The sequence below is a fragment of the Lupinus angustifolius genome, chromosome LG06 (assembly GCF_001865875.1).
Source record: "Lupinus angustifolius cultivar Tanjil chromosome LG06, LupAngTanjil_v1.0, whole genome shotgun sequence".
Classification (NCBI taxonomy): domain Eukaryota; kingdom Viridiplantae; phylum Streptophyta; class Magnoliopsida; order Fabales; family Fabaceae; genus Lupinus; species Lupinus angustifolius.
This window is the reverse complement of record NC_032014.1, coordinates 30788901-30803989: the sequence shown is the minus strand read 5'-3', so window position 1 is coordinate 30803989 and position 15089 is coordinate 30788901. Positions and strand designations below refer to the sequence as shown.

The 15089-nt window shown below is 31.3% G+C and overlaps 3 protein-coding genes across 3 annotated transcripts; 1 reads left to right on the top strand and 2 right to left on the bottom strand.

The window, feature by feature from the left end:
- LOC109351093 (deoxyhypusine synthase) lies at positions 652 to 3742 on the bottom strand. Its single transcript, XM_019592436.1, has 7 exons — positions 3409 to 3742; positions 3149 to 3316; positions 2347 to 2565; positions 2091 to 2177; positions 1796 to 1901; positions 1475 to 1710; positions 652 to 1053 (listed from the first exon to the last, which is right to left on the bottom strand). The coding sequence occupies exons 1-7, from the start codon at positions 3625 to 3627 to the stop codon at positions 973 to 975; spliced, it is 1116 nt and encodes a 371-aa protein (XP_019447981.1). The 5' UTR covers positions 3628 to 3742; the 3' UTR covers positions 652 to 972.
- LOC109351092 (60S ribosomal protein L31-like) lies at positions 4444 to 6051 on the top strand. The gene is made up of 3 exons (XM_019592435.1): positions 4444 to 4571; positions 4682 to 4786; positions 5624 to 6051. Exons 2-3 carry the CDS (start codon positions 4707 to 4709, stop codon positions 5901 to 5903), a joined length of 360 nt encoding a protein of 119 aa, XP_019447980.1. The 5' UTR covers positions 4444 to 4571; positions 4682 to 4706; the 3' UTR covers positions 5904 to 6051.
- Positions 6103 to 8275, bottom strand: LOC109351087 (pentatricopeptide repeat-containing protein At3g14330). The gene has a single exon (XM_019592427.1). The coding sequence runs from the start codon at positions 8218 to 8220 to the stop codon at positions 6286 to 6288; it is 1935 nt and encodes a 644-aa protein (XP_019447972.1). The 5' UTR covers positions 8221 to 8275; the 3' UTR covers positions 6103 to 6285.

Sequence of the window (15089 nt, the reverse complement as noted above, 5' to 3'; positions counted from 1 at the left end):
CCTAATGAGATAAAAACATGTTAAATGAGATAAAAACATGTTAAAACATATTAGAATGTTTGTTTCACCTTTTGAAGATGATAGAAGGCCTTTTAATCCAAATAATAACATCCATTTCCTTTTTCTAGAAAGTGCATTGGAAAAGTACGTGAGAAACTATGAAAGGAGAACTAAGATAAGAGATAAGTTGTTGTTTTTGTTTTTTATGTACAACATATTTGAATACCAATGCTATATTATTTTGTAAAACAAACTTGTTTATTACTTGTTCCCTCCTTTTAATATTTAAAAAAAATAACATTTGGTATGCCTTGACATATATGATATATACTTATATAGTATCTCCTTATCACTTATAAGATGTTGAAAAACATTTACGCTGTTGACTTTTCCGATTGTTTTGTTACTGCTGCTCCCTTTGTTCTCTATTATATGCCTTTTGGGAAAAAATAAATTGTTTCTATTTATTTCTTGTTCAAGAAAATATTAATTTAATTTTTTAATTATGCCATTTGTATTAATAACTATTTTATAATAATTGAGATAGTTAGTGAAGTGATATCAATAATGACTAGTGAAGAGATAAAACATTAATATATAAAAGCATACTACCCTTCAAAATGAAGTTGATAAATTATCTAAAGCACAATCAATAATGAGTGAAGTTGATAAATTATCTAGTCTTTATTTGCTCTAGAAAATACATGAATAGTTGAATACAATCTTCCTTACCACAAAACACAGAAACCAGAGTTCCAATGAAAAATTATCATCACATGTATAACTTTTGTTTCCAAGTGTTGTCAGGACTAGTGAGAATTGCTTTGTAATGGTAAACAATGCCTATATGATCTTCTATGCTAGGTGGGTCTTCAAGAATCAAATGATGACCAGATTGAATACCAAAGACAAACTGGTCCACAAGATCAAGAGAATTAGGAAATGCAGTTCAGAGTGAAGCTGTGTCAATCTCTATTGATGGTCAAGTTTCACTCTCTTGGCAAAAGTTTCAGCCACTATAAGAGGGAAAGCAATAGTTGCATCACAGTGTACCTGTTGTAATGAAATAAAAATACATATTTAGTGAAATATATTGATGTATGTTTAGTACTCTTGTTTATTTTACTTGGTTGCTATAGAGAATTGTCACCATATTTATTGGTTGTGCTAGTTTTACAATAAAGGTGTAGGAGTTCATTAAACATTGCTGCAAATATCACCTTAGCTATTATAGTACCAGGGGAATTCTCAATATCACATCTAGAAATCATGTTGACATTGCATAATCTAAGTTGTTAAGATAAATTAATGTTTGGCATTTTCAGGCATACTACTAAATGAAAATGATGATATTCACAGCTACGACAATATAAAATTAGGTGAATCATGAACTTTGAGCAAAAGCATTAACGGCAGAAATTTTGACGATTAAGACAACAATAATTTTTTTTGTGAAGGTATACACAGGATGTACCTTGACAGTTTTAGCAGATCCTCGTATCTTTCCCCATGAAACGGCCTCATCTGGGCGAGCTCCAGAGTCACTCCCATCAAATTCTTGTGCAGTATTAATAAGAACAGCATAATCAGCACCATTACGCATCATATTCGCATTGCAAATGTGATGCTTCGGAAGGCCACCTCCTAAAATAATCATGCCTGTCTTACTTGGACTTGCATGTACAGCTTCACCATTCATGGCTCTTATGTCTGTTGCATTGCTCATTATTTTAGTTATGATTCTACAATGTTTGTGATCATTCATGCAATAGAAAGTAGAAAGAGGAGGAAAAACCTTGTACTATGTCCACAATCAAACCAGGGTTGCGGAAGGAATGGAAGTACAGCATGTCCCCCAATGAGCCATCCGTTAAGCCCGGACAGAAAACTGGAATGTTGTTCTGGAAAATATCAAATAAAAGTTAACAATAACACTACGTCTTGTTTTCTAGAACCCACATTCTTCAGTAAATCAGAAAATTGACACAAATTACTATATTCAACATTTTATCTACATGCCACATGAATAAAAAATGAAGTGGGGTGAACAACACAATCTACTGAAAATCTAAGCTTGTTCTCATTCTTGCCTTGTATGCCCAGTAAAGATAAGAGCTTTCGTTGTTTATTTCTTTTCCCAGTCGAGCAATTAACTTAGATGGTGTCCATAAGACATTCTGCAAAGAAAAAATATTAATACGAATAAGCTACAGAAAAAAATACCAGAGAAAAGAACTTGCTTCATAAATTTAGCATTAGCGATAAATATGGTTATAGACATTCACGAAACCTGAATGATATAAATTTTTATAAAGCACTGAAATAGAGATGTATAAAATGAAATACCTCTTCATTTTGTTCCTTCAACATCTGATCAAAAATAGGAATGATCCAGTCCTCAAATTTGCAGTAGTTGTCATTAGGTACCAACAAATTACCAATACGGTTCAACCCTTTTGAGCGTAGATGGGCACCAGGCAGAGAGAAGTCTCCTTTATATGTTGGTGCAAGGCACTTTATAAGATCCTCTTCAATACCACCCGTTGTTGTAACAATTACATGAACCTGCAGGACAGATGCCAAAAATTAACAACACAGCTACCAATACAGCAATAAACAAGCCTTAATCCTACTAGGTGGTTCGGCTACAAACATGTGACGGACAAAGATTAAAGTAGCATAGAAACCCACAGCTCCAAGCATAAGATAGAAACCATAACAAAAGGCATGTGGCAAAAAAGTAGCATATGTCCTACTACTCTCAATAACTAGTATTGCACACAAAAAATCATTGTCGTTATTCATGTCATTCGCCGAATAGGTGGTGTGCAAGCCCAAAAAACATTATTACATCCCCTTACACCAAACCAAAGGGTCTCCAAAACATGATTAATCCATACCAATGCTAACATCTCAATAGAACAAAAAGAAAAACAGGTACAACAAAGTTTTCCAACAATTGTAATCCTAAAAAGAGGTACTATTTAGAGAATAAAAAGAAAATCTTAATATCCTTAAAAAACAGTAACAACCATGGAATGCAACAGTAACAAGTCCAACCATGAAATATATCATCCTACAAATCAAATATTTGTCACATGAACCCAAAATTAGGAAACAAAGTAGTGTGCTTTTTAGTGAAACTCACAAGGTGGTGCTCACAAAGGAACCTGACAACATCTCTAACACCAGATGAAATAAGATTAGAAGTGAAACCCAGAAACACTTTACAAGTAACAGACTTTCTGTAACCCAAATCCCTTTCTTCATTGCTAGAATCTTCATCTACAGGTTCATCAGCGAGACTCCAATCTAGCTTCAACCCAAAGATGAAAAGATGAGAACTTTATAAACAAAAAGTGAAATTAAAAAATGGGGTGGGAGAGAAAAAAGCATAAAGTGAGTCACCATTTGGTTAATGACTTGAATTGCATCACCGAGATTGGAAGCTTGAAAACCAGTGGTGAGCATGGATTGAAGAAGTTGAGGATAATTGATACCTTGGTTGAAGTCATAGCCATGAATCTGAAGACACTTACCTTGTAGGTTTTCAGATTCTTTGAAAGCAGCAGAATGAGCTGAAGCTATGGCATCAATAGTAGCTGATTCCTTTACTGTATCACTCATATTATTTCCTTCTCTTTCCTTTCCACTCTGAGAAGAAGAATAAGAAGAAGATAATGAGGATTGAATTGAATAGAATTGAATCTCCTTGAAATATAAAGGTAGTAGAGTAAGGGTATAAAATAACTAGTTCATAAGAGAAGAAGGTCGGTGGGAGGGTGTAAGTATATAAGGGTATGCATGGGTTGGGTTAAGCCATATCTTTCTCCAACCCTAAATATTACCTAACTTTATTTAGACCCTCAATCATGATCGGGTTATATTATATGAATGGGCAGTGTCGGATCCTAATCACTTTATAGTATGGTAAAAACGAGAATTTAGGCCGAAAATCATGAATCAAACTTACAACTTGCCCTGATTATTATATTACTTTAGTCGTTTAGCAAACTTAGTCCCTCCTTCGTCAATTAGGTCCACACTTTAACTTTTGGCACATTGAGTCTTTAAAAATATATATTCATACAAATAGAAAAATGCCATGTTGCTTTTGATTGGTGTAAAAAAAAAATATAGAAATAATATCATTATTCCATCTATTTTCATCATGATCATATCCATTACTAATGGTATAAAGTTTTGTTATATAGTTTTCATGAAGATCAAAAAATCAAAATTTCAATTTTTGATAATGATATTAGTTAAGAAGAACAATAAATTCTTACCCATAAAGTGAAAGAACTAAGCTTAATACTTATGACTAATGACTAGAATGGGAATGCCTTATTATTATTATTATTGTGCCACTAATACCCCTATTTTTTTTGTTCCTTATTATTATTGTGCCACTAATATCCCTGTTTTTTTTGTTATTGGGCTAGATCCGATAGAAAAAACGGGTGGGCCCATTAGGGTTTAGGTTCCAATGACACAAAGTGAATGTTTGAGCTATATTTGACACTTAGCGCCTCAAAGATCGAAACTTGAAACCCTTCCCAGATTCAAAGGTTCTTCTTCTTCCTCTCTTATTTTCCATATATTTTCAATTTCTAGGGTTTTTGATATTCGTTGTAATTTACCTTTTGATCTAATTTAATTGTTGAAAAAAATTGTGTAGGTAAGTGAAGTGTGATTGATCGAAAATGGTGGAGAGCAAAGGAAGAAAGGAAGAGGTTGTTACCAGAGAGTACACCATCAACCTCCACAAACGCTTGCATGGATGGTAATTCCCTAAAATTCTTTTCTTTTGATTCATTAGGTTAAACCCATTTCTCTCTTTTGAATAATCAATTTTACTAAATTCATGGGTTTACTGTTCAAGTTTAATCATTGACAAAAAATCATTTTTTATTGGTCCTAAATTCATAATAGCTAAGTTAAGATGTATTTATGTTCTCACGCATCTGAGAGTTTTGGTGGTAATATTATGAAACAGGAGATTTGGAATTGTAACTGTTATTTAGAATTGATAAGCATAATAATAATGATGTCAAATTGGTTTGAAGGATGCATAATGTTTTTTTCTATTGCTGGTGAGGGTGTTGATCATAGTGTATCACTTGGTCTCTTAGTATAGGGTCTAAATTGAAAATGATTGTCATGTATGATGACCAAATTGAAAATGCTTATCACTTTTGGGGACCAACAAAAACAAGTATTTGGGCATTGCATATCCCAATCGTTTTCAATTTGGTCATTTACTTCAATTCTGAATGGTTACAATAACAATTAACATTGATGACTGAGATGAAAATAAGATACTTGTCAGGGATGAACTATTTTTTTTTACCGAGGAACCTTGTTGAAAATGCAGTGTCTGGCAGAGTTGTTTTACCAAAATTCTTTTCCTGCTTTAATTGTGTTGCATTTTGAGATCTGTTAATGTGCTGAATCATAATTCATTTTTGTTTCATGTTGATTATAACATCATAATGTGCTTTTAGTTTGGTTCTTCTGTTTTGTTTTGAAAACAATAGTCAGTATGTTTTATTCATTTTGTTTATATGTAATTGTATTGTTATATATCTTGGTCTTTATTGTTTGTGTTGATGTTAAACAGCACATTTAAGAAGAAAGCTCCAAAAGCTATTAAGGAGATCAGGAAATTTGCCCAGAAAGCCATGGGGACAAATGATGTTAGAGTGGACGTGAAGCTGAACAAGTTTGTCTGGAGCCAGGGGATCCGAAGTGTCCCTAGGAGGATTAGGGTACGCATTGCTCGCAAGAGGAATGATGACGAAGATGCCAAGGAAGAGCTCTACTCTCTTGTCACCGTTGTTGAAATTCCCAAGGACGAGCTCAAAGGGTTGGGCACCAAGGTCATTGACGACGAGGATTGATTTATCACATCTGTTTAAAACCTGGAGACTTTTTGTAGTATTTTTTGGTTTGTCGCAATTGAGTTTGGCCTTTTTTATATTGTGCACTTGCTTCAGATTTTGTTGAGACTTAATGTTTGATCATATCAATTTAGTATTTTCTCTCTGCAATGCTTGATCAAACCATTGTGTGTCTATGGCCAGGACAATTCCTAATATGATTCAATGACTCGAGCTGAAACACTAATAATTGGCTTCTTTAATACTTTGGGTCAACGTGAGTATAAGTTTTAAATTTGCAACATCAAGCAAAGTTCATGAGCAATTGTAACTAAACAGAAATAGTAATCACATACTAGAGTTGGTGACAATGATTAGTAATAAAGCACTTTGGGGACTTCCATCACCAATAGTCCTTACAAGAACAGGTGCCATGTTCAAAATGATGGAACCTGTTTGTATCTCTCAATACAATTGGTCTCCCTGTAACTCTTGAAACAGCTTTCATCCATGAATGACAATCCACACAAACCCGAAGATTATTCGTTATCCGAATTGGCATTCCTGGAGAAGTGTGGATGAGTGCAAAGACAGCTGCAATCCGTTCACTGTGCCCACAAACCCACATTGCCTTCATATCTTCATTTATATCATGAAGAACAACACTTGTGTCAGGGATATATCCCTCTTCTTCTATAGCATTTGACAGCTCCGTCCAAACTTTCGAATATTCGGCAGAACAACGAAAATCAGAGCTCCCTCCGGCAACAAATGTATGAATTTTATGCTTCATTTGTATCCAACTACATCCAGAATCTTTCTTGATTCCTTTCATGGCCATCATTTCCCTAACTCTATTCACATCATCCCACATCCTTGCATTTGCATATATGTTCGACAGCATCACATAGTTTCCTGGATTGTTAGGCTCTATGTCAAACAACCGCTCTGCCACAGTTTCTGCAAGAGAAACATTACAATGAAGCCGGCATGAGTTAAGCAATGATCCCCAAATGCTTCCACTTGGCTTCATCGGAATGTTTTCCGCCGTGGCGAATGCCTCATCAAGTTTCCCCGACCTGCCTAGTAAGTCTACCAAACAAGCATAATGCTCCAGAGATGGTTGCACCCCATAATCCTGCATCACATTGAACAATCTTTTCCCCTCACCGGTAAGCCCTGAATGGCTACAACCTGACAACAAGGCAACAAAGGTAATGCCATCTGGTCTAATGCCAAACCTTATCATTTCATCGAACAAAGCTATCGCTTCTTCTATCCGCCCATTGACTGAATATCCAGCTAGCATTGTGTTCCATGATGTCAAATCCTTGCTGTGCATTCTGTCGAAAACTTTTTCGCTATAACTAATTGCTCCACATTTGGCATACATGTCCATCAATGAGTTAAGCAAAGGTACATCAGCTTTCTTCCTGGACTTAACAATCTGGCCATGTATCTCCTTACCACTTAGAAGTGTTGTAACTTGAGCACAGATCGGCAACACTGTTGTAAGTGTAACCCAACTGAACCCTATTTCCTCTTCTCTCTGCATAATTCGAAAAGCATCAAGTGTCTCAAACACTCTACCTAGAGCAGCATAACCCGCAATTAAAGTGTTCCAAGACACAACATTACGTTGAGGCATTACCTCAAACACCTTAAGCACCTCATTAAAACACTCACATTCCACATAGAACTTCAAAAGCGCATTATTCACTACTTGATCAGCCTCTCCACGATGCTTCGTGATTTGAGCATGAATTGCTCTACCAACCAACCCATTAGACAAATCAGTACAAGCCTTAAGCGCCATCGAAAACGCGAAATTTTCAGGCTCAATACACTGTGACAACATGTCACAATAAAGAAGTAATGCTTCCTTAGAAAACCCATTTCTTGAATACCCAATAGCCATAGCCACAAACACTGATTCAGTCCTTTTACCACTGGTTTCAAAAACACGGTGAGCTTCATCAACTTTGCCACAAACAGAGTACAGAGTAATGAGCTTAGATTTCAATATGGGGTTCTCCAAAATTGAATCTTTTTGGGTTTTACTCAAGTGGGAGCAGAGTTTTTGGGCATGGTGAATTGATTTAGTGGAAATGCAAGCATTGAGGAAGAGAGAGAATGCATTTATATCTTGTTCAGAATTGGATTGGATTAGGTTAAATGCTTCATCCAATTTACCAAATTTGCAGAGGGAATTAAGGTTTGTTGTGTTATTCAAAGGTGGTGTTGTTGTTTTGTGGTATTGAGTTTTTGTGGTTCTGAGTGTGGAAGTGACGGTTATGTTAGTTGAGAGACAAATGGAGGGGAACATTATGATACTCATTGTTTTCTCTAAGTTGTTTGAAAATGTTTCCTCATATAAATGATGTTGAATATCTTAAGGAAGACTATGTGGCTAAGGTCTCTAAGTTTTAATCTTTCAATCGCCCCCGTCTTAGTCGAATTCAAATACTTTATATCAAAAGTTTTTTATATATCTATATCAATTAAAAAGGATTTTGTTGAGATACTGATATAACTTCTTCACTTCTAAATCTGGTAGATTCATATCTCAAAGATTTCAATCTCACTCCAAAATCTAATTTTTTTCCACAAAATCCATGATATATCCTACAAAATAGATCCATGAATTCTTCTACACAACACATATCAATACTTTGGATTATAAGTAACACAATAGGGTGTATCATTACTCTATGTTGCTGGTAGCTAATGAAATGAACCATTTCATGTGCCACAAAGTTTTCCATATCAGTATAAAATCTATGCACTGACAGTATAAAAATTTATACATATACATTTCATCATCGATCATTTATTTGACTTACTTATTCCATATTTATTCTATTTATGAATAATTTGACTTACTTATGCATGGCTTAAAGATTTGTGGGTTTATTATTTTGTAGGTGTATCCATCATTACACAGCTTAGCATTTCCAGTACATAAATTTCAAAAACTTGTTTGACTTCTATTTCCATTATTAATTCAGAAAAATCCTGAATTGTAAATCAATTTCCTTTTGCTTTTGGGTTTCTAAACAAACGTGGAATATATTTGGAATTGATTCGATATTTGTGGAGACCACGTCATATAATAACAAGCCTAGAAAGCTAAAAGCTAAGGTTGATTATTCTCTACCACTTTCACATGAAAAAGTTACTTGGATTGATACACAAATATTATATTACCAATGCTAATTTTAAAAAGCTATGCTTTTTTTATTATAATATTTAAATTTATTTCCCTTCTTCTTAAGAAAAATTTCATGGCATTCAGCCAAAATTTGTTGGCAAAAAGGTTTCTACTTTCTACAACTCATCATGTATTGTAGAGTGCAACAAGTAGGAATTTAAAAAGGGGTTGATTAATGATTGCTACCAATACTTTGAAGTGATTGACAAATTTACACAATAATTCAGAGAGAGAAAGAGAAGGACAAATACATTAGAACAAAAGAATTTCATTGAAAGAATAGAGTTGGAACAAATAAATTACAAAAGAGAACTAAAAACAAAGCATGTTGAATAGATGAATTGGGTGATTAATGAATAATGTAAGTAAGAGCCAGAGCTAGAAGCATTAACACATAGGCAATTCCTTGGTCCAGTGATGTCCCTGCATACCAAATATCAATCATCACTAACAAACTTTTATCACCAAATCCCAAATGGAATTGGAACATTAAAACAAAAATGGAATAACTTGCTTAATAACTTAGGAAATTTGCTTAGGCTTATAACAACTACTTAATGGAGAATATTTATGAAACATCTTATAAGCATTTTTTAATGATGTTGTATTTATTGCAATTGCAAACAAATACTAAAGAAAAATATGATTGTAATTGTAATATCCACCAAGGCAACTTTGTGGCCATAATCATTAGAGAATAAATTAACTTTCTAAGATAATTTATCTCTTTCCGCCAAAAATATGAGATGTCTACTATTTTGTTTTAGAACACATGTCATAGTTTATTCTCTAATTATTATCTTTGCCTACCATCACATGAATTCTTTTTAGTTTGTTTCAATAGACTTGTAGGGAAAACTTATGAAAAGAAGCATTTTTAAGCTAATTTTTAAAAAAATTATTAAAAAAATAAACAATTGATATGTCTAACATAAAAACTTTAGCTTCTAGGAGAATGGGTAAAGTATGAAAAATTAAAAAAAAAGTTGAGAGGGTTCATACCATCACTTGAAGGAGATGGAGCAGGAGGAAGTAGGTGAGCATTGATAGATGGTGTTACAAAAGACAAAAGAAGAGCAATAATGTACATAAAAACAACCTTAACTCTCAACACTTCCATTGCAAATAGAAACAAATAAACACACTTGTTAGAAACTCAAAGTTGAAAACTTGAACATTGGTGAAACAAAGTGAAGAGGTTTGTTTATAATGAGAAGAGAGAGAGAGAGAACAAATTTTAGTTTGGTTGGGAGAATCTTGGAAAAATAGTAGCCACTCTGGATTACAATATAAACAAAAGAACAAACACATTTAGTAGCCGTTGATGTATGACACGTGTATGGATAATATTCTTTGCACGTTATAGAGAGAGACTTCCTCCAACCAATTATCATGGATTCTTCTAATCACATGCTAGCTGGTTTGACAAATGAAGCATATAAAATGAATAATAATATATTATCTTATATAAATAATAATAATAAGCTATGTTATAAAATGGTATTTTATTCATTAATGATTCAATTTGATTTACAAGTGACATATAATAATTTATGGGATGATTTGTTGGATAGTTTTGAAGGAAAATACATCACTACTATAAAAATATCGTAAAAGTTGAATAGAAAGTAAAATTATTAAAACAATATAAGTTTTCCCTCACATGTTTCTATTAAAAAAATGTCATTATCTCTATTTTATTATTAAGATTATCAATTTAGGGAAAAAATGAATGATGATAAGATTATTATAATATTTTTATAAAAGTAAGAAACTAATGTAATTTATTAGAATGTATAGTTTAACTTAAAATGCCAGGACAAGATGAAGTATATATGGCTAATATTTGTTATTTTTTATATTGAAAGTATAACTTCTGTGTTTTTAATATGAGAATAAAATTTATACACTAGAGTATTTAGTTTTGTATACATTTTTTCTAAAGCATTAACCTTAAAGAATATATACTCTATTCTTTGAGTCTTCAATCCCATTTGTTTAGTGTTTATTGTTTTTTTAAAGTTGAGAGACTATTGAATCGTTACTTTGGACAGCTACAATTGGCTTGGTTGTTCGAGGTGGAGACCACAAGAACAACTAATTTCACTACAAAAATGCTACACACTTCGGTTATAAAATAAAAATCGAAATTCGATGAACTAAAACAGCATTGAGTTACAAAAAAAAAAAAGTTTATTAGACAAATTTTTATATAAGCTTATGAATATGACTTATTGGTAGAAGTTTCTTTTTAGCTTATCTCGAAAATAAATTTTGACTCATTTTAAAAAGTTTATTAAATTGTGTACACATAAGTCATGATATGAAATATGAAGTGACGGTGCTTATTAGTTGGCAACTTGGTATTATACTTTGCAAGAGGAGTTTACAATATTGTCTAAAGAATGGTGCTCATGGGTTATATTGCTTATTGCCTAAGATATAAAAGTTGTGTTAGCCGAAACTAACTTCCTAACATATAAAAGTCGTATTGAAGTATCACGATTTCTAGACATAAAATGTAATCGGTTATAAATTTAATGAATGAAATTAAAGTCGTATTAAAGTATCAAGTTAGTCATCACCATAAAGCAATTGTGTAATAATTATAGGTGAGTAAATTTGGCATTATCCCAATAATAGTGAAGAGACTATGGTCTAGCTAAAATGAACCACATGATATATATTTAATGTGTTAAGCTTAGTAAAGTTACCAAGTCATGTCATTGAATTCAAGAAACTATTGACAACCAAAAAAGAAGTCTCATACATGTCAATTAGTGAGTTTCATATCGAGGCATCAAACTCAAATCATTGGCTTCCTTATACATGTTTTCAAGTTGCTTCTCCTTAACCTAGGAAGTTGTTTGAACACCATTATATTACCTCCTAGTAAAGATGTGTCTGCACATGTACTCATTTTGTCCCGATCCAATGAAAAATAACACTTAATTAAAAAGAAATTTTTTTAAAACATAAAATAACATATTCATTTTATTTGGAGAAAACTCGTTACCTATGGACATGAGGAGACACTCATTTTAGAGCAGGTGATCCCCATTCAACATTCACAGAAAACTTCATCAATAGAGAAATGAAAGAAAAGTTATTTAAGGTGTGAGACTCATCTCTAGTAATGGAGATAGAGTTCTTTTTCTTTAGGTTTTAAAGGTAAAATTATAATCACAATATAACTAATAAGAATATAAGTGTTATTTCATTTTATATTTTCTTTGTTTTTTTCACACAAGTTCCGGAGAGGACTCTTGCAACTTCAAATTTCTACTTTGGGCTTCTTATGTAAAGGATGTCTAAGAATGTCATGTTTCTTTTTGTGGCCCATATGGATAGATATGTAAATGTAGTGCCTCCTGAATTAATTGTTGTTCCCATATCAAATCCTCATGTGTGGATTAAGAAGACAATTGAGTAATTTAGTAATGCTATTTGTATATGCTTAAAAATTTATTACCTCATGTTTGTATAATTTCTTATTATTTACCAGCAATCAAACCTCATTACTTTTTTTTACTCATTTACCTACTTTTTTGTGTGTATGTTATACATGGCAAAGTAATAACAATAATATGTTGTCCCAAAATATACCATATATTATGTAACAAATCAATTATAATGAAGAAAAATAGAAAAAATAATGAATATTTCAAATTTTAATTAATATGTCATGTTTTCATTGATTTAAGATATTGATTGACATATACTTTGGGACAACATATCTTTATCCCATGGTAAGGAAGTTATGAATAGTTTTTGCATAAAAAAGTTTAATCACAAAAATCATTACAATAAACTTTTATTATAAAATTATCATCTTTAAATTAATTAACATAAAAATTAAGAAATTTGTTTGAGTATATATGATTTTTTTGTTGATATTTTATTACAAGAAAAAGATAAATGCACCAAAATCGTAAGATATTTTTACATTGTTATTTCTTCATCCAAATGAAAGATGGATAATATATTGATCGTATATAAATATTTACTATGCATATATAATATAATATTTTATTATTTTTCATTTGTCTCTTTATCACAACTTTTCATGACTATAATATTTTAGTATGGATTTAGACACACTCAATAGTTAATATTTATCTATCATTCATTCATATTTTTTTAAAATCAATTATTATTAAACATAAATGATGAGTGATGTAATGCATTTAAAAAACATTAATTTTATTTCAGGATTGCTTGATAAAAATGGAATGGAAAAACTATTAATAAAATGATTTATTTGTATTATTTTTTAATTAAAAAGTCAATGATAATTTAATATGAATCAGAAGGATGTAATGATAGTGCAAAAATTTTATATATTGTTAGTATATACATTTTTTTTCTTCTTATTTTTAATTAATTTCATGTGATTGAAGAGTATCATTAGCAATTTGGACTAAGCCCATGGAGTCCGCCCGCTCGTACCAACGGGATGAACATGACATAAAAAATATGTCTATCCATCCTAAAATGTTTGTCCAACATTTAATATTTGCCCGCGAACATTTCTAACATACAAAACCGGCGACCCTCGAGCATTATTAAAGAAAATATTGAACGTCAAACATGCAAATATACATATATTTTGTCAAATATGAGAAAATGTACTCTATTTGTTAGATATGCATTTGTATATCAAATGTGACAAATTACTATTATTTTCCTATTATATATACTAGTGTGTACAGACACTTCAGCGAATATCGTGTGATACTACATATTCAATTTTTATATATTTCATTTTTTTGAATTAAAATGTATTTGTTGTGTTCAGTGTATTTTATATTATATTTTTGTGTGTTTATGATAATGTTTAATATAAGGTGAGGTATGTGGTTAATTAATGTATTGGTGGTAGTTGTTTAGGATTATATAGTTTTTTTGTAAAAATTAAATAATGTGAAGGGCAAAATAGGAAATGAAAATTACACCATGAGGGAAGTTATTTCAAGTTTTGACTTTATATATAGTATAGATGTATTTGTATTCTATATATGCTTTTTTATTTTATATATTGTTTCATTTGTATGATTGTTTCTTATAAAAATACATTTGTATGCAAATTATATATTGTTTATTTTGTATGACTAATATATATGCATTTATATATTTGGATATATTTTTTTAATTTTGTTTAGAATGAACCACAAGCCAACATAATATTTTATAACTGCATGCCAATTTAATTTAAGCAAGCATTCCATGAACACACGCATAACAAATCTAATTGAGAACACTATTAGAGAGATAATAGTTTTTGAATATAAGATTCATTAGCACTTAATATTTTAACTGGAATTTTGTATGCACTTAAAAACATTAATTTCTATTCTAAAGAGTGAATAATAATTAAATATGAATAATAAATATATTAGCACATACATTTTTTTTGTTCATGTTTTATTAATATCATGTGATTGTGGAGATATTAGTTTTTTGAATATGAGATTGATTAGCAAGTTAATGTTTGAACTAGGAATTCTGAATACATTTAAAAAAACTAATTTGTTTTTAGGATTGTTAATTAATAAAAATGGAAAAAGTATTAAATGGGGTGTGAAATAAAAAATGAAAGGTAAAAAAGGAAAGAAAGAGTGTGACACGGTTATGACTAGATGCATTGTCATTGGGGTCCACTTTTTGCGGCTTGATACAGAACTTGTTCAAGATATGATCCCACGTAAAGCTGACTCATATTCATCAATTATCATCATTCTTTATTATTATTATTATCAATTTTTTATATAACCCATCCTCACAAATAACATATTTTCTTTATAACCCCTATTTCCTCAACCTCATATTGGTAATACACACCGACAGATTTGTATTTATTAAATATCCAACTCAAAGTGAGATGTATTAATTATAGTTATTTAGAATTATATGGTTTTATTTTAGAAATAAAATATATTAAAGAAAAAATAGGAAAACAGAATTATGATAATAGTTATTTCAAGTTTTGGCTTTAT